This window comes from Oryctolagus cuniculus, chromosome 17, assembly GCF_964237555.1.
Source record: "Oryctolagus cuniculus chromosome 17, mOryCun1.1, whole genome shotgun sequence".
Lineage (NCBI taxonomy): Eukaryota > Metazoa > Chordata > Mammalia > Lagomorpha > Leporidae > Oryctolagus > Oryctolagus cuniculus.
The window spans coordinates 16,310,621-16,336,427 of NC_091448.1; the positions used below are offsets into that span (position 1 = coordinate 16,310,621).

The 25,807-nt window shown below is 39.5% G+C and overlaps 1 protein-coding gene and 1 pseudogene across 32 annotated transcripts in view; both read right to left on the reverse strand.

Moving 5' to 3' along the window:
- Positions 1-25,807, reverse strand: part of EFCAB3 (EF-hand calcium binding domain 3) — a 649,184-nt gene that overhangs the window by 156,143 nt on the left and 467,234 nt on the right. For 31 of the 32 annotated variants that reach the window (XR_011383437.1, XM_070060541.1, XM_070060535.1 and 28 more), the window contains 6 exons: positions 19,888-19,941; positions 9,149-9,253; positions 8,555-8,608; positions 8,078-8,182; positions 4,300-4,353; positions 3,006-3,110 (listed from right to left, as the gene is read on the reverse strand). Coding sequence is in view for 31 of the 32 variants with exons in the window: in XM_070060541.1 (XP_069916642.1) it covers positions 3,006-3,110; positions 4,300-4,353; positions 8,078-8,182; positions 8,555-8,608; positions 9,149-9,253; positions 19,888-19,941 (477 nt within the window). In the remaining variant the exon portion in view is untranslated. The remainder of the gene's footprint in view (positions 1-3,005; positions 3,111-4,299; positions 4,354-8,077; positions 8,183-8,554; positions 8,609-9,148; positions 9,254-19,887; positions 19,942-25,807) is intronic. The other variant, XM_070060529.1, reaches the window with a different exon arrangement.
- Positions 11,047-15,614, reverse strand: LOC127484407 (L-lactate dehydrogenase A chain pseudogene; annotated as a pseudogene).

A 25,807-nucleotide genomic window follows, 5' to 3' on the forward strand; every position in this document is an offset into this window, starting at 1 on the left:
GCCTTCTCCACTGTACAATGGGGATAATGTATCATCCTTGGGTATGGTGAGAATGGAACCTGCACATCATTAGGACTAAATAAATGCTCAATGTTATTATTAGTAGGTTTACTTACTCTTTGACACACACAGCAATTGCTGGTTTATATACTACAGAGCTGAAAACTACATACTCATTTTTTTCCCTATTTTTGTCTCCTCCCATCTCCTATTTCTATCCATTGTCATTCTATTTCCTTTTACTCCTAAAGTTGGACATATCAGCTGCTGAATGTGTAGCATCAGAGGTTTCTTTGGTCCTTGATGGCAAAGCTCAGATTTGAAGATTTTGCTAAGTTCCAAGCTGGTGAAATGATATGAAAGGTTTTTACCTCCTAAAGCTTACATAAAGAATTACTTGTAGGGGGCCAGTGCTGTGGCGTAGGGAATAAAGCCTCTGCTTGCAGTGCCAGCATCCCATATGGGCACTGGTTCAAATCCCAGCTGCTCAAATTCTTCTTCTTCTTCTTTTTTAAAAGATTTACTTATTTATATGAAAGCCAGAGTTACACAGAGGGAGAGGAGAGGCAGAGAGTGGTCTTCCACCCGCTGGTTCACTTCCCAGTTGGCCGCAACGGTCAGAGCTGCGCTGATCCGAAGCCAGGAGCCAGGAGCTTCTTCCGGGCCTTCCCACATGGGTGGAGGGGCCCAAGGCCTTGGGCCATCTTCTTCTGCGTTTCCAGGCCATAGCAGAGAGTGGGATTGGAACTTGAGCAGCCAGGGCGCCCATATGGGATGCAGCACTGCAGGCGATGGCTTTACCCGCTATGCCACAGCTCTGGCCCCTGCTCCTCTTCTGATCCAGCTCTCTGCTACGGCCTGGGAAAGCAGTAGAAGACGGCCAAGTCCTTGGGCCCTTGCACTTGTATGGGAGACCCGGAAGAAGCTCCTGGCCCTGGCTTTGGATAGGTGTAGCTCCGACCATTGTAGCCAATTGGGGAGTGAACCAGTGGGTGGAAGACCTCTCTCTTTCTCTCTGCCTCTCCTTCTCTCTCTGTGTAACTCTGACTTTAAAATAAATAAATAAATCTTTAAAAAACAGAATTATTTGTAGGGAGAGATAGATATTAGCTGAAAAGATGCTTTTTAAAAATTTTGGCTTATCCATAAAATTTTTATTTTTGTTTATTAGAGCAATCTTCCTGCCTGGCAAAGACTGATACATTTTCTAAACAGAGATCTGTGCAGAAAATACATACTATCCATCTAGACAGTTTTTTGTTACATTTTGCCTACTGACAAAATAGTTCCATTTATAAAGTTTTATACATCAAAAGCTTTGAATTTAACCAGGCTGTTCACTACTTAATTTTAAAAAAGTAGCATTTAATTTCAGCTATATTTTATGGAATTAAAAAGCTTGTGGATTAGGTAGTTTCTGAACATTTCATTCTTTGCACAATGGCATTGAACAGACAGAGCAGTCTGCCATCTTACACAGATTCACACTGTCAGTCACGTTTGAAAGGATTTTATACTGGATACAAGGGACTAAAACAAAAACAGAACCCTAACCACCGACATGGACTGTTTTTACTCCGAGATCCTCCTTGGCCATACTGTGTAAGTGCCAAAGAAGACATGCCGGCAATGGGATCATGCAGAACTTGACCTTACGGCATGGGAGAAGTTGCTTTTTGAAGTTCATGTTGGGAAGACGTTGAGCTTTTGTGTTTTTTTTTTTTTTTTGAAGATTTATTTATTTATTTGAAAGTTGGAGTTACAGGCGGAGAGGGAGGGAGGGAAAGAGGGAGGGAGGGAGGAAGAGAGAGAGAGAGGGAGAGAGAGAATCTTCCATCCGCTGGTTCACTCCCCAATTTAATGGCCAAAGCTGCGCTGATCTGAAGCCAGGAGCCAGAAGCTTCTTCCAGGTCTCCCATGTGGGTGCAGGGCCCAAGAACTTGGGCCATCTTCTACTGCTTTCCCAGGCCACAGCAGAGAGCTGGATGGGAAATGGAGCAGCAGGACTCCAACCGGCGCCCATATGGGTTGCCGGCACTATAGGCGGTGGCTTTCCCTGCTACGCCACAGTGCTGGCCCCTAGCTTTTGTGTTTAAAGAAAGAAACAGGGGCTGGCACTGTGGCTCTCTTGGTTAATCCTCCGCCTGCAGCGTCGGCATCCCATACGGATGCCAGGTTCTAGTCCCGCTTGCTCCTCTTCCAGTCCAGCTCTCTGCTGTGGCCCAGGAAGGCAGTGGAGGATGGCCCAAATCCTTGGGCCCTGCACCCGCATGGGAGACCAGGAAGAAGCACCTGGCTCCTGGCTTCGGATCGGCACAGCTTCAGCCGTAGCGGCCATTTGGGGGGTGAACCAATGGAAGGAAGACCTTTCTGTTTCTCTCTCTCACTGTCTATAACTCTACCTGTCAAATAAAAAGAAAGAAAGAAAGAAAGAGAGAGAGAAATAGAGAAAGAGAGAAAGAGAGAAAGAGAGAAAGAGAGAAAGAAAGAAAAAGAAAGAAAGAAAGAAAGAAAGAAAGAAAGAAAGAAAGAAAGAAAGAAAATGAACGAACACTCATAATAGATGTTATTTACTAACCAATGAAATTGGCATCCTTCTAGGAATTAAGAAAAACAGGGGAAGAATCCATGGTTAGCTCTGTGAGGGGTAAGTTCACAAAAAGGGAATTTTCAGGGGACAGACTCAAGTGACTCTGGGAGGGGACAGAAATTTCTCATGAGGTCTTTGCAATGTTTACCCCGCTTCCTCTCCCTTGCAAAATCATCAATAACATCTTTCTTTCTCAACAATGGTTTTGTGGAAGAGGATTGTTTTGGGGGTTAATGTCTGCACTTGAATTGTCTCAGAGTAATAGAAAGATTGTTCAAATGCAAACAAGAGCTGGAGGATGAGTTCAGGTCATATCTGAACACACTTTAAATAAAAATTTCAAAAGTAGAGTCATAAAAGTAAACTTTCTGGAGGCCACAATAACCACTAATTGGTGGTAATTCCAGCAGCTCACCATCAACTGGTAGTGATGCTAGCAGTTCCGCACATTCCTTATCACTGACTTCTATCCCCATGTTTTTAAGAACATTTTTCAGATCACCGGCATCGATCTTTTCTCCTTTGAAAAGACAGAAATTTTAGAAATTCATGACAATATTTCAGAGATATCAATAAGAAAATGTTATTAACCTATATGATCTATGATGGTACATTTTAAGTGTTAAAAATTTTATTTTGAACTGATACATAATAATTTTACATATTTATGTGATATAGTATGACATAAATTTATACAATGTATATTGATCACATCAGAGTAACTGACAGATCTATTACCTCAGATATTTATTATTTCTTTGTGTTATAAACATTCAGAATGTGCTTTTTTATACTTAAAATTGTTTATATAGCACCACTTTCAATCTAATGTTAAAGAACAAAGGCAAAATGAAAGACGCAAATATAAAGTGCTAATAGAAGTTAATGGCTTTTTTTTTTTTTTTTTTTTTTTTTTTTTTTTTTTTTTTTGACAGGCAGAGTGGACAGTGAGAGAGAGAGACAGAGAGAAAGGTCTTCCTTTGCCGCTGGTTCACCCTCCAATGGCCGCCGCGGCCGGCGCGCTGCGGCCGGCGCACCGCGCTGATCCGATGGCAGGAGCCAGGAGCCAGGTGCTTTTCCTGGTCTCCCATGGGGTGCAGGGCCCAAGCACCTGGGCCATCCTCCTCTGCACTCCCTGGCCACAGCAGAGGGCTGGCCTGGAAGAGGGGCAACCGGGACAGAATCCGGCGCCCCGACCGGGACTAGAACCCGGTGTGCCGGCGCCGCAAGGCGGAGGATTAGCCTAGTGAGCCGCGGCGCCGGCAAAGTTAATGGCTTTTAATGTTGGGGATAATATGCAGAATGAAATCTTGTTAAGAAATTGTATAATGAATTGTCAATAGAAATAATTCTGGTAGAAGATATTACACTGATATAAAATTACCATTCACAAAAACATTATCTTGAGCTTTCCAAAACTCTACCTAACTTATTAATGCACTTCACTGAAATTTAACATACAATTAACAAATAACACACAATTAACATACAAATTTACAAGGACAGTACATTTATTTATTATTGAGACAATGTTCTGTTTATTTTTAATACATAGATTATTCAATAACCAAATGAATTTTATCAGAAAGAAATATTTCACAATAACTGGATAAAATGGCTAAATTAATAAAAACAACACATTAGGAGAATGATATCTAATTATAATTTATTGTAAAAACATAATAGGTTTCAGTGTTATAGAAACTCACCTGTAAAATCTTTCATTCGCTGTGTCACATTTTTCAGATGCGCCTTCCCATCAACTGTAAGACACAGAGCAGTCACAGCCCAACAATGAGACTGTTGCCTTTCTCCACCTGTGACACCTGCACACGACTAGAACATTGCTATCATCCTGCATTTTAGTTCTAGACAGCATCACATCATGCTATTATATACTAAAAACATACAAGCATAAGTTCTTCTAAGTTCTTTTCTCTACTTTGTTTCATGCATCTCACTATTTCCTCCTATATTTGCTTTTCTTTTATTAAAATGCATCTTCTGGTAATTTGTTTAGAAAAAGTATGTGGTGGGCCGATGCTGTGGCGCAGTAGGTTAATCCTCTGCCTGTGGTGCCAGCATCTCATATGGGTACCGGTTCTAGTCCTGGTTGCTCCACTTCCAACCCAGCTTTCTGCTATGGCCTGGGAAAGCAGTAGAGGATGGCCCTAGTCCTTGGGCCCCTGCACCCGTGTGGGAGACCAGGAAGAAGCACCTGGCTCCTGGCTTCGGATCGGCACAGTTTGGGCCTTTGTAGCCATTTGGAGAGTGAACCAATGGAAGGAAGACCTTTCTCTCTGTCTCTCTCTTTCTCACTGTCTGTTACTCTACCTCTTAAATAAAATAAATAAAAATCTTTTTTTAAAAAAGAAAAAGTATGTGGCTATTGTCTGTGTTCTTGTATGTATGAAAATGTCTATTAGCTGCTCAAAGTTATTTTCTCCAGCACTTTGAAGGTAAGACTTTTCCATTTCTTCCTGTATCCAATGATGCTTACGTGAATCAGATTCCTTCATTCTTTGTGTGCAGCCCCTTTTAAAACTTTATTTATTTATTTATTTATTTATTTATTTATATTTATTCAAAAGGCAGAATGACAGACCACACCCACACACCCACCCACACACACACACACAACGATCTTCCATTTACTGGTTCACCCTCCAGAAGTTTATCATGACCAGGGCTGGACCAGGCTGGAGGATCCCAGAACTTAATTTGGCTCTCCCTTGTGGATAGCCCGGGTCCAAATTCTTGGCCCATCACCTCCTGGCTCCCAGAGTGTGCATTAGCAGAGAGCTGGAATCAGAAGCAGAGCAAGGGCTGTAACTCAGGCTCTACACTATGGGATATGGGTGTCCCATACAGTATCTCTCTTTTTTTAATATTTATTTTTTTTATTTATTTGAAAGGCACAGTTCCAGAGAGAGAAAGAGAGGGTGGGGGAGATATCTATCTTCTATTCACTGGTTCAATACCCAACTGGCTGCAACTGCCAGGGTTAGGCCAGACTGAAGCCAGAAGCCAAGAGCTTCCTCTGGGTCCCCTACATGGCTGCAAGGGCCTAAGCACCTGGGCCATCTTCCACTGCTTCTCACAGGCACATTAGCAGGGAGCAGAATTGGAAAATGGAGCTGCTGGGACTCGAAACAGCACATACGGGATGCCAGTGTTACTGATGTCAGCTTCACCTGCTATGCCACAATACTGGTCCCCCAAGCAGTACCTTAGTCACTGTACCAAATGTCTTCCCCTTAATTATGTTCTTTTTGATCATGGTTTTTTGACTATTCAGTGTCTTTTGTGGTTCCATACAAATTTTAAGAGAGATTGATATTTTGATAGGACTTGCATTGAATCCATAAAATCCTTTGGGTAGTATGGACATTTTTTTTTTTTTTAAATTGGACTGGGCTCCCCCCCTCCTTTTTTTTTTTTTTGACAGGCAGAGTGGACAGTGAGAGAGAGAGACAGAGAGAAAGGTCTTCCTTTGCACTGTGGCCAGCACACCGCGCTGATCTGAAGGCAGGAGCCAGGTGCTTCTCCTGGTCTCCCATGGGGTGCAGGGCCCAAGCACTTGGGCCATCCTCCACTGCACTCCCTGGCCACAGCAGAGAGCTGGCCTGGAAGAGGGGCAACCGGGACAGAATCCGGTGCCCCGACCGGGACTAGAACCCGGTGTGCCGGCGCTGCAAGGCTGAGGATTAGCCTATTGAGCCGTGGCGCCGGCTAGTATGGACATTTTAACAACACTAATTTTTCCAATCCATGAAAACATGGGATGTAATTCATTTTTGTCTGTGTATATCCTCTTTAATTTCTTTCCTCAGTGTTTTGTAGTTTTCATTGTAGAATTCTTCCATTTCCTTGATTAAATGTATTCCTAGGCATTTTATTTTCTTGTAGTTACTATAAACAAAATTGCTTTCTTGATTTCTTTTTTAAAATTTTATTTCAGGTGTACAAATTTTATGTATTTCATATATGCAGATTTAGGACCACAGTGATACTTCCCACCCTATCCTCCTTCCCACCCTCGATTTCTTTTTCAAGTACTTCATTAGTTCATTACTATGTATAGAAAGACTGTTGATTTGTATTTTGATTTTTTTTTATCCTGAAATGTGACTTAATTGGCTTATTAGTTCTAACAATTCTTTTTATTTTTTTTTGTGGAATGTTTAAGGTTTTCTAAACATAAGATCATACCAGGGACCAGCATTGTGGCACAGTGGGTTAAGCCTTCACCTGCAATACTGGCATCTCATATGAGCACCTGTTGAAGTCCCAGTCGCTCCACTTCCATTCCAGCTCTCTGCTTATGCACCTGGGAAAAATGGCCAAAGTCCTTGGGCCCCTGCTACCCATGCCACTCTCCTGGCTTCTTCTTGGCCCAGTCCCGGCCATTGTGATCATTTGGGGAGTAAACCAGTGTACGGAAGATCTCTCTGTTTCTTCCTTTAATTCTGTCTTTCAAATAAATAAATAAATACATCTTTTAAAAGAATTGTGTGGCCGGCACCGCGGCTCACTAGGCTAATCCTCTGCCTTGCGGCGCCGGCACACTGGGTTCTAGTCCTGGTTGGGGCACCGGATTCTGTCCCGGTTGCCCCTCTTCCAGGCCAGCTCTCTGCTGTGGCCAGGGAGTGCAGTGGAGGATGGCCCAAGTGCTTGGGCCCTGCACCCCGTGGGAGACCAGGATAAGTACCTGGATCCTGCCATCAGATCAGTGCAGTGCGCTGGCTGCAGCACGCCAGCCATGGCGGCCATTGGAGGGTGAACCAACAGCAAAGGAAGACCTTTCTCTCTGTCTCTCTCTCTCACTGTCCACTCTGCCTGTCAAAAAAAAAAAAAAAAAAAAAAAAAAAGAATTGTGTAAACTGGGATAGTGTGACTTCCTCCTTTCAAACTTGGGTGCCCTTTCTCTTGTTTAATTGTTCTGGTTAAACCTTTCAGTGCTCTGTTGAATGAGAGTGCTGAAAGTAGACATCCTTCCCCCATTCGAGATTATGTTAGCTGGGGTTTGTCATAAATGGCCTTAGTGCTGTTAGCTGGGGTTTGTCATAAATGGCCTTAGTGCTGTTAGCTGGGGTTTGTCATAAATGGCCTTAGTGCTGTTAGCTGGGGTTTGTCATAAATGGCCTTAGTGGTGTTAGCTGGGGTTTGTCATAAATGGCCTTAGTGGTGTTAGCTGGGGTTTGTCATAAATGGCCTTAGTGGTGTTAGCTGGGGTTGGTCGTAAATGGCCTTAGTGGTGTTGAGGCATACTACTCCTACATGTACTTTGTTGAGAGTTTTAATAATGAAGGGATGATTAATTTTATAAAACAGCTTATTCTGCATCTATTGAGATGATCATATGGTTTCTGCCATTTGATTGTTTAAAATGTCCAACTGATATCAAATCAGCACTACCAATGGTCTATGGATGCTCTCAAACCTAAGGTGTCCTGAAAGGAATACATTTTACTCTATAATGCTCACCATCAACTGGTAGGTTTTGTAAAAAATCTTCAAGTTCTTTTTGTGAGAGGTTAAGGCCCATATTGTCCAGGAATGAGTTCAGGTTATTCATATCAACTTTTCCTCCTTATGAGAAACAAAGTATCATTTAAAAAATACACCGAGATGTGAAAAAAGTCCCTTATTAATTCATTTGTGTTATGCTTATCACTTTAATCATGAAGGTATAAGATCTAGTAAGACTTCCTAAAACTGTAAGGAGAGTAAACTTTAAACTAAATGTAGAAGCTCATTTTGACTATCTTTTGTTCACATCAACATATTGCATGTTCAAAAGGGGGTTGGCATTTTTTCATACAATGAAAGCATAATGTATCTAATATATTTGTAAATATTAAAAACACATATCAGATTTTAAATTTCATAAAAGCAAATTCACATTAATGAAAACAGGAGAAATCTCTTTTTTTCTGCCTTTTCCTCATATGTTACACTCACTTTTGAGAGCCTTTAGACTGTCCAGCAATGTTTTTTTGTACAGTTTTCCTTCAGCTGTAAGAAAAGAGGCAATGGAACAATAATAAAGGAGATTTGAATAGACAAAGTTCTACAGTTATTACTCTAATTTTAAAAAGATAGACTTTTAAATGATTTTCTCTGAAATTTATCTATTTTTCTCTCAATTAGTAATGGGGTTTGTTTGGAGAAAAGCTTTAATGAGTCAAATCCATTCACTTGCACAAAAGGCAGTGATCATTAGCTAGAGAAAACTGAACACATGTTTCATTTGACTTCACTCTTGTCTTTCTTTCTTTATACCCTTACCCTTCTTTTCCCATCCTTCCTAGAACTCTCAGGAACATTAGTGACACCAAGGACAACCACACACATGCAGTATTGACAGCAATGAGCAAAAGTTATGCTTACTGTCACAAAAATACAATAACTGCAATTTTCATTGGCAAAGCTAGTACTTCTAAAAGCTTTAAAATATTTTTAAAAGACTAGGCAATAATTTAGTACAATTTTAGAAAAAAATCTCACAAACACTCTAAAGCCCTTTGAAGAATATGTATCTACTTAAGTCCTTACCATCAAGTGGTAGAGATTTTAGTAAATGTGAATATTCCTCGTCTGTGACTTCTACCAACAAGTCTTTCAGAGCATTTTCTAGGTCTCTGACATCTACCTGATTTCCTAGAAACATAAAATGGTGACAAAAACAGAATTTGAGAACATAAAATTATTGATCTTTTAATTAGCAATATTTTCTTTAACTCACGTATGATTAACACAATTTTATGATAGCAAAGATATGGATTTAACCTAGGTGTCAATCAACTGATGAGTGCATAGAGAAAATGTGGTATGTACACATTGTAGATTATCACTCAGCCATAAAAAAGAATATATTGAAATTTGCAAAAAATGAATGGAATTGGAGATCATTATGCTAAGTGAAATAACCCAAACATAGAAAAATTCCACATTTTATCTCATATGTGGAAGTTTATATATAGTGAGACAATATAAAAATGTGTGGATGCCATATTATTGGGGTATATAGATTTTTTTTTTTTTGACAGGCAGAGTGGACAGTGAGAGAGAGAGAGAGAAAGGTCTTCCTTTGCCGTTGGTTCACCCTCCAATGGCCGCCGCGGCCGGCGCACTGCGGCCAGTGCACCGCGCTGATCCGATGGCAGGAGCCAGGAGCCAGGTGCTTTTCCTGGTCTCCCATGGGGTGCAGGGCCCAAGCACCTGGGCCATCCTCCACTGCACTCCCTGGCCACAGCAGAGAGCTGGCCTGGAAGAGGGGCAACCGGGACAGAATCTGGCGCCCCGACCGGGACTAGAACCCGGTGTGCCAGCGCCGCTAGGTGGAGGATTAGCCCAGTGAGCCGCGGCGCCGGCGTATATAGATATTTATAAATATTGTCTTCACTGAATTATACCTTCTACATAAAATATATCACTCTTACTTTTATTATCCTTGTTATGAATCCATGTTATATGATATTATATCCCTGCTTTCAAGAAAATAGTTTGTATGTATATAATATCTACATATGAACTAAATATGAAAAATAATGTTAAAAATTATTCAATCTCAGAGCCAGTGCTGGGGCGTAGTGGGTAAAGTCACCGCCTGCAGTGCCAGCATCCCATATGGGCGCTGGTTCGAGTCCCAGTTGCTTCAGTTCCAGTCTTGCTAATGTGCCTGGGAAAGCAGCAGAAGACGACCTGAGTGCTTGGGTCCCTGCACCCATGTGGAAGACCCTGAAGAATGACCATTGTGGCCATTTGGGGAGTAAACCAGCAGATAGAAGGTATATCTGTCTGTCTCTCACTCTGTATGTAACCCTGCCTTTCAAATAAATAAATAAATCCTTAAACAATTATTGAATCTAATTTTAAAAATATATATATTTATTTATTTATTTGAAAGGCTGAGTTACAGAGAGGCAGAGGCAGAGGGAGAGAAAAAGAGAGAGAGAGATCTTCCATCTGCTGGTTTACTCCCCAAATGGTCACAATGGCCGGAGTTGGGACAATCCCAAGTCAGGAGCCAGGAGCTTCTTCTGGGTCTCCCATGTGGGTGCAGGGGCCCAAGGACTTGGCCATCATCTACTGCTTTCCCAGGCCATAACAGAGAGCTGGATTGGAAGTGGAGCAGCAGGGACTCGAGCTGGTGCCCATATGGGATGTCAGCACTGCAGGTGGTGGCTTTACCAGCTATACTACAGTGCTGGCCCCTGAATCTAATTTTTTTAATTAAATGGTTCAAAAACTCATTTTAAGACTGAGAAATTTTCATGGGTACTTAAAAATCATTGTACAAAAGTTCAAATTTATAATCACCTTAATTAATTATGTAAACAGATAAAACTGAAGCAAATAATAATTTGATTAATTACTTTACACAAGAGAAATTTAACATTTCTCCTGATAGTTTTGAAATTATCATTATATTTGGAGTATATAATGTGAGGCACATAAATTCTTCTACAAGGTACATAGATTGTGTTAGTAATTAATACAGTTTACATAAAAACACATATAGAAAATGCTCATTAGAAAGAATGCTTCAAAAACAGAGCCTTTCTCCTCATTACCCTTATACCATAGCTGGACCAAAACACAAGAAAACTACAAATCAGTATCTTTGAAGAGCATAGATACCAAAATTCTCAACAAAATGCTAGGAAACCTAATTTAACAGCACATTAAGAAGATCTTTCACCATGATTGAGTCAGCTCTTTCCCTGGGATGCAAGGATGATTTAAAATTGCTAGTTAATACATGTGGTATACCACATTAACAGAATGAAGAAAAAAACCATATGATCATCTTACTAGACACTAGAAAGGCATTCAACAAAATCCAATCTCCTTTCTCAATAAAAATTTTCAACAAATTAGACAAAGAAGAAGGAATGTACAACATTATAAGGGTCATGTATGACAAACCCACAGCTCACATAAGTATTAATGGCAAAAAGTTGAAACTTCCCTTTGAAGACCAGGAATAGGATAAGAACATTCTCTTTAGTCACTTCTATTTAACATAGCACTGGAAGTCCCAGCCAGAAAAATTAAGCAAGAAAAAAATCAAAGGCATCCTAACTGGAAAGGAAGCAGTTACGCTGTTTCTTTTTTTTCCATTGTTCAAGGTTTATTTGGTGATTTAGTTGGTATGACACGTGGATAACTGGTTGCATTGTTTATATATCTTTCTTTTTACATTATATGGCAGTGTACACTACTCATACATATAATATACAAAATAAGATCCTTTGGAACAATTATGCTCAAGGCATACAATATTGAGTTTATACAACATTGGATCCCAGATTGTGACTGATTGGGAAAAAAAGTTGGACTAAGCACATTTGGTGAAGGAACCAGAAGTTATGCAGCACACAGTAAACACACGGTCTAGTTGGAAGGGCAAATAGAACACATGCAACATTGGTAGTGGCACCTCAGAGGTGGTGAACTATCTTACACTAACCAGCTTAGGATGACACAAAATAAGCGTCACCAGCCCCTGGATGTAGCTGTAGGATTTTGTAAACCATTCTATTTCTAACTTCAGGAAATTGACAGTTATTCCCTCCTCACGCCATCATAATGTCACTGCTTTAATCATAGGGCAGATTAAAAAGAACGACATGCACAACCTACAACTAAAACCCTGTTGCAGTCTAGGCAGTGAAGTGGTATGACATTGGAAGACTTTGAAATGGCAGCTGTTGTTGGATTCCCAAGAGTGTATCTGCACCCTTCTTCAAACAGGCCTCTTCATCAGGAGCAGAGTCACCCTCACAACAGCTGAGATTCTATTTTGTCCCAAGATGCAAGGAACACTAAGGAAGACATTATCCTTTCTCCAGAGAGCCCCTTACCCATGGTAGAAACTGGATGCACCCTCCTGAGAGTCTTCATTATGCTTTCTGCCAAATCTTCCACAGACAGTCCAATGGCCCAGGGTGTACAGCCTTTCAGTTTGACCCCCTCATAAGCACTGTCTACCACCTGTTTGTGAACCTGTTTCCACTGTTCCTTGTCTGCATTAGTGCCTAACTCTGGGTGCAGAGTCTTCAGGGAGTCAACAGCAACATTCACGCCTCTCCATACAGGCACACTTGAATCTCCATGCTCACCAGGGATCCAGCCGCGACAGCTTAACTTGGGAACTCTCAGCCTTTCCATCAGATAATGGAATTATTGCACCCAATTCCAGTCACACGGTTTTTGGGAAGCCGCTTATCTTCCAGGCCACGTAGGCCGGGATGTCCACCGGACTGGAAACAAGAAGCACCTTGCAGTTGGGGCTGTATGTGACAACATGAGAAGTGATGAAGCTAAAGACGCTCACGTTACACTGGACCGAGTTCAGACGGCTTCCTCCCTTTGCTGACGTGCCCAGCTGTGATGATCACCAGCGTGGAGGGGCAGTCACACTGTGGTCCTTGCCAGAGACATTTTGGGGATTCTAAGGAAAAGGCTGCTGTGTTGCAGATCTATCATCTCTCCCTTCAGTTTATCTTCCATGACATCCACAAGAGCAAGTTCATCTCTCAAGTCCTTCATTAAGATACTGATGGCACAGGCCATGCCCACAACACCAACCCCTACAAACGTGATCTTATTTTGGGGGACCTGTTCCTCCTTCAGAAGTTTGTGAATCAGCTGATCCTTGAGAGCTGCCATTTTGGAGCTGGAACCAAAAGGAATTGGGAGTGCACGTTGGGCAGACATGAGGGGCATGCGGCAATGGAATCTGGGCTCAGCAGCAGTGGCTCAAGCCCAGTTAAATTGTTTCTATTTCTAATAGCATAATTTTATGTAAAGAAAACCCTGAAAGGTTTCCCTAAGCTACATCTAGAACTAATAAATGAATAAAAGATATAAAATCAACACACAAAAATCAGTAGGTCAATTAATTTTTGACAACGGTGTCAGGATCACACAATAGGAAAAGGACAGTTGAGAAAAGTGGATATCCACAGGTAGAAGAAATAAATTAGATCCTTATCTCACACCATGTACAGAAAATTAACTCAAAATGGACAAATGGCATAAACCCTGAAACTGTTAAAACTGCTAGAAGTAAACATAGGAGAAAAGTTCCAGGATTTTGATCTGGGCAATGATTTCTTGGGTAGAACTTAGGCAGCAGAGGCAATAAACATAAAAAAGACAAATGGATTACACTGAAGTAAAAAACTGCATAGAAAAGAAACAACCCAGTGAAGAAGCAACCCATGGACCAGGAGAAATTGTTTGCAAACCACATACCTAATAAAGAGCTAATATCTAAAATACACAAGTAATCAAAACAATTCAATAACAAGAAAATAAACAACCTGATTTAAAATGGGTAAAGGACCTGAATAGACATTTCTCAAAAGAATACAAGAAAATAGTCAACAAGCATATTAAGAAACACTCAATATCAATAATGACTGGGGAAACAAAACTTAAATTGCAATGAGATATCTGCTTGTATCTATTAGAATGATGGCCGAGACCCAAGTACTTGGGCCATCATCTGCTGCCTCACAGATTGTCCAATAGCAGGAAGCCGTAATCAGAAGTGGATCTGGGACTCAGTTCTGGCACTCTGATGTGGAATGAGAGAATCCCAAGCCATAACTTATGTGACACTACATTCCTGCTCCCTAGACTTTTGATTTGTAGTATGCTAATTGGTAAATATTTTTGTGGTTCAAATCAGGGTAAACATATCTATCTCCTCAAGTATTTATCATTTCTTTACGGTGAAACATTAAAAATCCTTTGCTTGGGGGCTGGTGTTGTGGTGTAGTGATAAAACTACCACCCGCGATGCCAGCATCCCATATGTGCACCAGTTCGAGACCTGGCTACTCCATTTCCAACCCAGGTCCCTGCTAATATGCCTGGGAAAGAAGTGGAAGATGGCCCAAGTGCTTGGGCCCCTGTATCCACGTGGGAGACCCAAAATAAGCTCCTGGCTTCAGATCGGCTGAGCTCTGGCCATTGTGGTCATTTAGGGAGTAAACCAGCAAATGAAAGTCTCTGTCTGTCTGTCTGTCTATCTCTCTCTCCTCCCCCCTTCTTCTTCTCTTTCTGTAACTCTGCCTTTTAAATAAATAAAATTAATAATCCTTTAAAAATCCTCTCTTATAGTTTTTTTTGAAATATAAAGTACATTATTATTATCTATAGTCACCAGACTTTTTTCTATTTAACTTATGTAACTTAGGACCCATAATCCAAACTTTCCCCAACCCACCTTTCCGCTTACTCTTGCCAGCCTTTGGTAACTACTGTTCTACTCTCAATTTCTACAGATAAACTTGGTTAAATATTTTCTGAGAACTAAAAAAATAAAACAATATTAGAAATTAAAACCAAATAAGATCATTCAGATAAAACAACTAAGTCTTTCAAATAGAAACAAGTCCCAACAATCTTCCATCCATAATTTTGAGTCTATGGATAAGGATACAGTGTACCAACTAGAGGGCCATCAAAAGAACTAATGAGGGCTGGCGTTGTGGTGCAGTGGGTTAAGCCACCGCCTGCAATGCTGGCACCCCATATGAGTGCCGGTTCATGTCCTGACTGATCCACTTCCGATCCAGCTCCCTGCTAATGTGCCTGGGAAATCAGTGGAGGATATTCCAAGTGCTTGGGTCCCTGCACTTATATTGGAAACCTGGAAGAAGCTCCTGGCTTCTGGCTTTGGCCTGGCTCCACCCTGGCTATAGCAGCCATTTGGGAAGTGAACTATTAGATGCAAGCTCTCTCTGTGACTCTCACTCTCTCTAAATCTTCCTTTCAAATAAATGAATAATTTTTAAAAAGAATATTAGCATTTATAAAAAAAAATGTCTGATTGTGGCAGAATGTGAAGGAAGACACTAAAAGACAAACCACAGTGAGGTGTGAAATGCTTGAGGGGAAATAAACTTTAGTTACTAAACTATCAGAGTAGTGAGAGTTTCTTTTTAAAATAATTTTAATTTATTTAATTTGAAAGGCAGAGCAACAGAGAGAACGGGACACATACACACTTATCTATATCTATATCTATCTATATATAGAGAAATATCTTTCATTTGCTGGCTCACTCCCTGAATGGCTGCAACAGCCTTGCTGGCCAGGCCAAAACCAGAGCCAGGAACTCTATCCAGGTCTCCAATGTGGGTGGCAGGGGCACAAGCACTTGGGCCCTCTTCTGTTGCCTTCCCAAGCACATTAGCAGGGAGCTGAATTGGAAGGGGTATACTCGGGACTTGAACCTACACTTTGATATGGGATGCTGGCTTTGCAAGTGGTAGCTTCACCACTGCACCACGATAGCTCCTGTAGTGGGAATTTATTTTCTTTTCATCTCTTTAAAATATTTTATTTATTTATTTGAGAGGCAGAGTTACAGACAGAGAGAGGGAGAGCCAGAAAGAAAGGTCTTCCATCTGCTGGTTCACTCCCCAAATGGCCACAAAGGCTGGAGTTTGTCTGATCAGAAGCCAGAGGCAGGAGCTTCTTCCAAGTCTCTGACATGGATGCAGGGGCCCAACCACTTGCGCCATCATCTTTCTACTGCTTTCCCAGACCATCAACAGAGAGCCAGATGGAAGTAGAGCAGCCAGGACATGAACTGGTGCCCAAATGGGATATCAGTGCTACAGGCAGAGACTTAGCCCACTATATAGTGCCTGCCCCAGAAATTTCTAGCAAGACTTAGTCCTTTTTAAAATTAAAAAAAAAATTTTATTGGGGCTGGCGCTGTGGCACAGTAGGCTAAGACTCCATCTGCTGTGCTGGCATCCCATATGGCACCAGATCAAGTCCTGGCTGCTCCACTTCCAATCCAGCTCTCTGCTATGGCCTGGGAAAGCAGTGGAAGACGGCCCAAGTCCTTGGGTCCCTGCACCCACGTGGGAGCCCCAGAAGAGGCTCCTGGCTCCTGGCTCCTGGCTCCTGGCTTTGAATTGGCCCAGGTCTGGCTGTTGAGGCCACGTGGGGAGTGAACCAGTGGATGGAAGATCTCTGTCTCATCCTCTTTCTGTCTGTAACTCTTGCCTATCAAAGAAATGAACAAAAATTAAAAAAAAAACATTTTATTCATTTACTTGCATTTTATTTGAAAGGCAGAAAGACAGGGAAAGAGAGACATCTTCCATCTGCTAGTTCACTCTCCAAATGCCTGCAACATGTAGGGCAGAGCTTGGCCACTGTGAGGAACCTCAAACTCAGCTTAGTTCTCCTGCATGGATATTAGGGACATGGGAAATCGAGTCATCACCTGCTGCCTTGCAGGGTGTACATGAAAAAGAAGCTGGATTAGAAGTAGAGCCAGGATTTGAACCCAGGCTCTCTGATATGGGAAGCAGACATCCCAAGTGGTATCTTTATCACTGTACCAAACACCCATGCCAGTCATTATGTAAAAAATCATTTATTTGAGAGATTGAGAGATACAGCAAGAGAGAACTCCAATCTGATGACTCATTACCAAAATGCCCACAATGGCTGGGGCAAGGCCAAACTAAAGCTGTGAGCTGAGAATTAAATACAGGTCTCTCACACGGATGGCAGGGACTCAACCACTCCAGTCATCATTGTTGCCTCCCGGAGTCTGCATCAGCAAGAAGCTGGAATTGGGAACCAGCATTGAAAACTGAACCCAGGTACTCTGTGTAGGACACGGGTGCCCTAACCTGAACCAGGATCTTAACCACTAGGTAAAATGCCTGCCACGTCAGTCCTTTTCTAAGTCTCAACTTGTGTCTGTTACTCTGGCATCATTATCAGAAAAACACTCCTTTTTTTCTCTGTAACATTCCCCTGCAAATTTTATAGGTAAGGATCTACTTTTGATGTAGACAGTAATGAAATCACACTTTTTATGATTCAAGAAATAATCAAAGTTAACAGATATACAAATTACCCTGATCTGATCACTATATTTTGCATACACATATTAAAATACCTTGTACTTCATTAATACATATAATTATGTGTAATTTAAAACGTTTTTAAATGTAAAAAATTATGAAAAGGAAACAGTCAGTTAGTGATGGCTCTAGAATCCCTAGGAGCAGAAGATATAGACAAATAAGAATCCAGATTGATATTTTACAGATTGTAGTAAGTTTTTCTCTTTCCCAGTAGATAAAAGGTTAGAACATGCTTCGGGGTTGTAATAGAACATATCAATAGCATACATAAAAGACCCATTGCTTATTATAATTTATTAATTAATTTTTTTTGACAGGCAGAGTGGACAGTGAGAGGGAGAGACAGAGAGAAAGGTCTTCCTTTTCCATTGGTTCACCCTCCAATGGCTGCTGCGGCCGGCGCACTGCCCTGATCCAAAGCCAGGAGCCAGGTGCTTCTCCTGGTCTCCCGTGGGGTGCAGGGCCCAAGCACTTGGGCCATCCTCCACTGCACTCCCGGGCCACAGCAGAGAGCTGGCCTAGAAGAGGAGCAACCAGGACAGAATCCGGTGCCCCGACCGGGACTAGAACCCGGTATGCCCGCGCCACTGGCAGAGGATTAGCCTATTGAGCCACGGCGTCGGCCTTATTCCTTAATTCTTAAACTTGACTATTCCTTCTTGCTTCAGAGAAATTATAACATCTAAAATTAGTCAAAGCGTTTTCAGATGTTACATTAGCCCCATTCTTCTATCTGAGGGTACCACATACAGTGATAATCTCTATTGCTAACAGAAAATACCCCATATTTTTGGATTAGTTGGCTAAATAATTATGAAATATTATTACTTTATCCCAATGATACTGCCTTTCGGCATAAAATTCTCCAGCCAGTGCTTGCATTACCTTTAACTGATAAAGGAGATTTCTATTTCTATAACTGTATTTTTTTGGTAATTGTGCTCCTTATAGTTCAAGAAGTGTTCATCTCCCAAAAAAGAGTTTTTGGACATTAAATTACCAAATTGTAACTTACTTTTGTTTGCTGGTAAGTCTTATCTTAAAAGTGAGAAAGTTGGGGGCTGGCACTATGGCACAGAGGGTTAAGCTGCCTAACTCTATACCTTTTATTTTTGCTAGTAAATCAATTTAAAGATTTACTAACTATGTTCAATGGACTAATAGGCAATTTTTAGTTCATGATTTTCCAAAACCCTCAATGAATCTTTCTTCCTTACAGAGAGTCTCAGGGAATGGTAACATTTCTGGGGAAATAATAATTTGTAGAACAGTATCTAAATGCATTCATCCACAGGAATTATTACATAGTTGTCATAAAAATCATTTGATTAAGCTCATATATGATACATATATAAAAGTCACCTTGACTAGCCACATATATAATACAATCCCTATGGAAAATAATAAAGTAGTTTAAATTCCCTAGATAAAAGCAGAACAGCTTGAATTTTATTTTGGTGAGCTAGGGAGGAATTTGCACCATTGCTAATTCTTCACATTGTACTTACAGTCACACCACTTGACACGTCTGAGCTAACAGATAAGACTACTTGGTTCTTTAAGCAGACTTAAAGCATTATTTGGACTAGTTTTCATTCAGGCCTGACAAATGGTGGGTCATTTTCAGAATATCTTCTAGTCTCATAATATTTTCAGTTAGCTTTGATTGTCTCGTAGTTCTCTGAATTTTGATTCTTTGCAGTCACCTTATCAACAGATAATTCAATACATAATTCAAAGACAACATCAGTATGAAATCATATTGATTAGCTCATTTCAAGGAGAATCAGTGAGGAGTGTCTGACAATTCCTGATGATCTCTCCTGTGGCTTTGGTAGAGGGAGGTTCAAAAGATGAAATTAACACTAAAAACATTCCCACACTATTAAGATAAAGCTATTATCATGGTTGTAGAACAATATCAAATAAATACAAATTTTGAAAAACAAACCATATCCAGGATCTTCCACTGTTAAATAAGCAACAAAGGCATGAGAACACCTGCTATATTATACAGAGTAAATACCAGACTTAGAATGATAACAAGGTTATCTCTTATTTGTAATAAGTCATGTCTTCATAACATAGGGAGAAAATACTTACAAGATGAAGGTAATAAAATTGCCTAGAAAATTGATATTATTGATGACCTATCCAAATAATTATGTCTGAAGATAGTATCTTGAATACCTAAATTTTGAAATATTTCAAGTTGTACGTGAAAACCTAATATCTCTGTTGCAATGCAAAGGTGATCCAAAACAGCTCAGTGAAATAATTTAATTAATAAAAGGATAAAATGATTAAATTTATAAGAGAATGCGGAGATCATAGGAAATATTAAATGGTATAAAAATTAAATAATTTCTCACTTACCTAAAACAGCATGCAATTCTTTCATTAACTCACTAAGTTTGACTTTTCCTTTAGCTATAAGACAGAATTCAGACAGTGATAAAGCCACTCAGGAAAAAAGAATAAGCATTAAATATTTAAATTATGAAGCAGAACCTAGATAAAGGCTACTAATCATATCTTGTCTTTCTAAAATTTATAATTCTTGGACTTTGATGGATAGCTCCGTTATCTGCAATAGATAATAAGATTGCTCTAGTCATAAAATCTATCTTGGGTGAAATGTTCTTTCAAGTCTTATGGATACATTCTCTTTCTAATTCCATGTTTCTTTTGGAATGACTGATAACACATACTGGTGTACCTTTATGGGCACTGCTTATGGCATGTAGTTATTTTCTACCATTGGAGAAAGCCAAGGAATTTCAGGAAAAGGAGCAATGTAGAGCATAGTATGTGGTGAACCAAAGCTTTTCAATCTCACTTGAGAGGAAAAAGAGTCAAAGAGGCTGATTAGAGTCGGAATAGTAGTACGCTGCAATAGTTAACAGCTGGACTCTGATTTTAGATTGAATGACTCTGGGCATACAGCTGTGAAAAAAAGATAAAATTCCTGGCTCCACGGAATTTATGTATTTGTTGCTGTTCATGACTGTATTCTAGTGATGGAATAGAGACTGGTACATAGTTAGGTGTTCAATAGAAATTTCTATCTATAGATACCATGAATCAATAAATTGAATGAGACAATTTATAAAATGCTTAGTATTGGCCTGGCATATTTTAAGACTCAAAACCCATAAGCTATAAGAGGTTATTAAGGGTTTTAATTTGAGGGACAAGAAGGTAAGATTTTCAATTTAGTTAAATCATCTTGGTTGGTTTATGGTTGTTAGAACAATCATGAAGTGGTTGTAGTAGTGTAAGCCATGAATAATGAGGATTCTCTCCTTTTTAATTCTATCTATTATTATTACCAGACCCTTGATCTTATTTATATGATCACTTTAACACTTAAGATGGCATTTTACCACCCAGCTTAATGGGATTTGGGGTCCCATGGCAAGTTTTTAAACTGTATCCTTAGATTAAGTTATTAATCCTTTAACAGTTACATAGTTTGAAAATAATTACTCCCATTCTGTTGGTGGCCTCTTCACTCTCCTGAGTGTTTCTTTTGCAGTACAGAAGCTTCTCAATTTGATGGAATCCCTATTGTGAATTTTGGCTTTGAAAGCCTGTGCCTCTGAGGTATTTGCCAAGAAATCTTTGTCTGTGCCAATGTTTTGCAGCTTTTCCCCAATGTTCTCTAGTAATTTGATGGTATCAGGTCATAGATTTAGGTCTTTAACCTATTTTAGGTGAATTTTTGTGTAAGGTGTAAGGTAGGGGTCCTGTTTCATTCCTTTGCATGTGGAAATCCAGTTGTCCCAGCACCATTTGTTGAAGAGACTGTCCTTGCTCTAGGGATTGGTTTTAGCTCCTTGGTCAAATTTAAGTTGGTTTTAGATGCTTGGATTGATTTCTGGAGTTTCTTTTTCTGTTCCATTGGTCTATTCATCTGTTTTTGTACCAGTACCAGACTGTTTTGATTATAACTGCCTTGTAATATTTCTTGATATCTGGTACTGTGATACCTCTGGCTTTGTTTTTGTTGTATAAGATTGCTTTAGCTATTCAAGGTCTCCTGTTTTTCCATATGATATTCAGATCATTTATTCTAGATCTGAGAAGAATGCCTTTGGTACTTTGATTGGTATCACATTGAATCTGTTAATTGCTTTTGGAAGAATGGACATTTTGATCATATTGATTCTTCCATTCCATGAACATGAAAGATTTTTCCATTTTTTTGTATCTTCTATTTCTTTCTTTAATGTTTTGTAGCTCTCATCATAGAGATCTTTGATATCCTTGGTTAAATTTATTCCAAGGTATTTGATTTCTTTTTGTAGCTATTGCAAATATGATTGATCTTAGAAATTCTTTCTCAGTCATGGCATTTTGTGTGTATACAAAGGCTGCTGTTTTTTGTATTGATTTTATATCCTGCTACTTTACAAAACTCTTCTATGAATTCCAATACTCTTGGGGGAGTCTTTTGATGCCCTATACATAGAATCATGTCATCTGCAAATAGGGATAATTTGACTTCCTCTTGCCCAAATTGTGTCTTTTGATTTCTTTTTCTTTTTTTAAAAAATATTTTTATTTTACTTTATTTGATAGAGTTACAGAGAGAGGCAGAGACAGAGAGAGAGGTGCTACATCCACCAGCTCACTCCCCAAATAGCTGCAATGGCCAGAGCTGCACCTATCCAAAGGCAAGGGCCAGGAGCTTCTTCCAGGTCTCCCATGTGGGTGTAGGGGCCCAAAGACTTGGGCCATCCTCCACTGCTATCCGGCGCCTCAGACCAGGGCTTCAACCCACAGTGCTGGCCCCTTGATTTCTTTTTCTTGCCTAATAGCTCTGGATAAAATTTTCAGGAATATAGTCAATAGCAATGGTGACTGTGGGCATACTTGTCTGGTACTGGATCTCAGTGGGAATACTTCCAACTTTTCCCCATTCAATATGATGATGGTCGTGTGTTTGTCATAAATTGCCTTGATTGTGTTGAGTAATGTTCTTTCTATACCCAATTTGCTTAGAGTTTTCATCATGAAAGGGTTTTGTATTTTATCAAATGCTCTCTCTGCATCTATTGAGATAATCATATGGTTTTTGTTCTTTGATTTGTTAATGTGATGTATCACATCAATTGATTTGCAAATGTTGAACCATCCCTGCATACCAAGGATAAATCCCATTTGGTCCGGGAGAATAATCTTTCTGATGTCCTGTTGGATTCGATTGGCTAGTAGCATTTTTTTTTTTTTGAGAATTTTTGTGTCTATGTTCTTCAGGGAAATTGGTCTCTAGTTCTCTTTCTCTGCTGCGTCTTTTGAACAGCTTTAGAAGAATTGGAGTTAGTTCTTATTTAAATGTCTGGTAAATTCAGTAGTGAAGCCATCCAGTCCTGAGCTTTTCTTTGTTGGGAAGGTCTTTATCACTAATTCAATATCCCTCTTGGTTATGGGTTTGTTTAGGTTTTCTATGTTTTCATGGCTCACTTTAGGTAGTTTGTATGTGTCCAGGAATCTATGCATTTCTTCTAGATTTCCCAGTTTGTTGCATACAGCTCTTTGTAGTAATTTCCATGCATTTCTCCTTCATTCATAAATGAGAACTTTGTAGGGCATAGTATTCTGTATTGACACTGTTTTTTCTCTTTGGACTTGGAATATATCTCTTCATTCTCTTCTTGTCTATCGAGTTTCTGAAGAGAAGTTTGCAGTGAGTTTAATTTGGTTTCCTCTGAATGTGATTTGGTGTTTCCCTTGTGCACATTTTAAGATATTTTCTTTATGTTTTACTGTGGGGGAGTTTTACTACAATGTGTTGTGGTGAAGATCTTTTCTGGTCATGCCTATTGGAAGTTCTTTGTACTTCCTGTACTTGGATGTCTGTTTTTTTTCTCCAGATTGGGGAAGTTTACTGTTATTATTTCATTAAGAAGGCCTTGTAATCTTCTCTTTTCACACTTTATGGAACTCCTAGGATCCATATGTTGTGTCATTTGATAGTATCTTGTAGATCTCCAATTGTGTTTTTTAGTTTTCTAATGTCTTCTTTTTTTTTGGTCTGACTGTAATATTTCGAGAAATTTGTCTTCCAGTTATGATATTATTTCTTGTCTCACCTATTCTATTGTTTTTTTAAAGTGTTTTTTCTTTTCTTGTTTTTTAAGAAAATTTTATTTAATAAATATAAATTTTGAAAGTACAACTTTTGGATTATAGTAGTTTTTCCTCCCATAACCACCCTCCCAGCCACAAACCAACCCATCTCCTACTCCCTCAACCATCCCATTCTTCATTGAGCTTCATTTTTAATTATCTTTATATGCAGAAAATCAACTTAGTATATACTAAGTAAAGATTTCAATGGATTACAGGCACACAGACACACAAAGTATAGAGTACTGTTTGAATACTAGTTTTACCGTTAATTCTCATAGTACAACACATTAAAGACTGAGGTCCTACATGGGGAGTAAGTGCACAGTGACTCCTGTTGTTGATTTAACAATTGACACTCTTATTTATGATGTCAGTAATCACCCGAGGCCCTTGTCATGAGCTGCCAAGGCTATGGAAGCCTCTTGAGTTCACAAACTCCAACCTTATTTAGACAAGGCCATAATCAAAGTGGAAGTTCTCTCCTCCCTTCAGAGAAAGGTACCTCCTGCTTTGATGGCCCATTCTTTACGATTGAATCTGCTATTTCCTTATTGATTTTCTGTCTGGTTGATCTGTCTATTGCTGAAAGTGCAGTATTGAAGTCCCCCAATACTATTGTATTGGAGTCTAAGCCTCTCTTTTAGTCCCTTAACATATACTTTAAATAGTCCAGTGCCCTGTAATTAGGTGCATATACGTTTATAATAGTTACATCTTCCTGTTGAATTGATCCATTAATCATTATATAGTGCCCCTCTTTGTCTCTCTTAACAGTTTTTGTGTTAAAGTTTATTTTGTCTGACATTAAGATGGATATGCCAGATCTTTTTTTGGTTTCTGTTGGCATGGAATATCTTTTTCCAACCTTTCACATTCAGTCTGCATGCACCTTTATGGGAAAGATGTGTTTCTTGTAAGCAGCAAATAGATGGGTTTTGTTTTTTAATCCATTCAGCCAGTCTGTGTCTTTTAACTGGAGAGTTGAGGCCATTTACATTCAATGTGACTATTGGTAAGTAGTGACTTTGCCCTACCATTTTCCCAAAGATATTTCTAATATATAAATTGAACTTCCTGTGATCTTTTACTGAGAGATCTTCTTCCTTTATCTTTCGTATTGATGACAGTGTTTCTGTGTGTAAAACATCTTTAAGCATCTTTTGCAGGGCTGGATGAGTGGTGACAAATTCTTTCAATTTCTGTTTGCAATGAAAGTTCCTTATTTCACCTTCATTCACAAATGAGAACTTTGCAGGATATAATATTCTGGGCTGGCAGTTTTTTTCTCTTAGTACTTGGCCTATATCTCGCCATTCCTTCCTAGACTACAGGGTTTCTGATGAGAAGTCTGCTGTGAGTCTAATTGGAGATCCTCTGAAAGTAATCTGACATTTCTCTCTTGCACATTTTAGAATCTTTTCTTTATGTTTCACTGTGGTGAGTTTGATTACAATGTGTCATGGTGAGGATCTTTTCTGGTCATGTCTATTGGGAGTTCTTTGTGCTTCCTGTACTTGGATGTCTCTTTCTTTCTCCAAACCGGGAAGTTCTCTGCTAGTATCTCACTAAAAAGGTCATCTAATCCTTTCTCTCTCTCTGTGCCTTCAGAAACTCCCAGAACGAGATTGTTGGTTTTTTTTAATAGTATCCTTAGATTCCCAACAATATTTTTTAGATTTCTAAATTCCTCTTCTTATCTTTGGTTTAACTGTATACTTTCTTGTGCCCTGTCTTCTAAGTCTGATATTCTCTTTTCTGCCTCACTGATTCTGTTTTTATGGCTCTCAACTGTATTTTAAATTTATTTTATTGAATTCTTCATTTCATTTTGATTTCTCTTCAATATTTCAATTTTATTTTCTATTGAATTCTTCATTTCATTTTGATTCCTCCTTAAGATTTCATTTTCATGAGAGATATTTTCTTTCATGTCTTGCATGGATTTCAGTAGTTCATGAGCTTGTTTTTGATTACTTCTAAGTATTCTTATCATCAGCTTTTTTAGTTCCATTTCTTGTATTTCTTCTGTCTCATCGTCTTCATAATTTTGTATTGAAGTGTTGTGTTCTTTTGGGAGCATAATGTTGTTTTCCTTATTCTTGTTTCTTGGATTGTTGCGTTTGTTGTTCAGCATTTGTGGAGATACTCATTGGTTTCT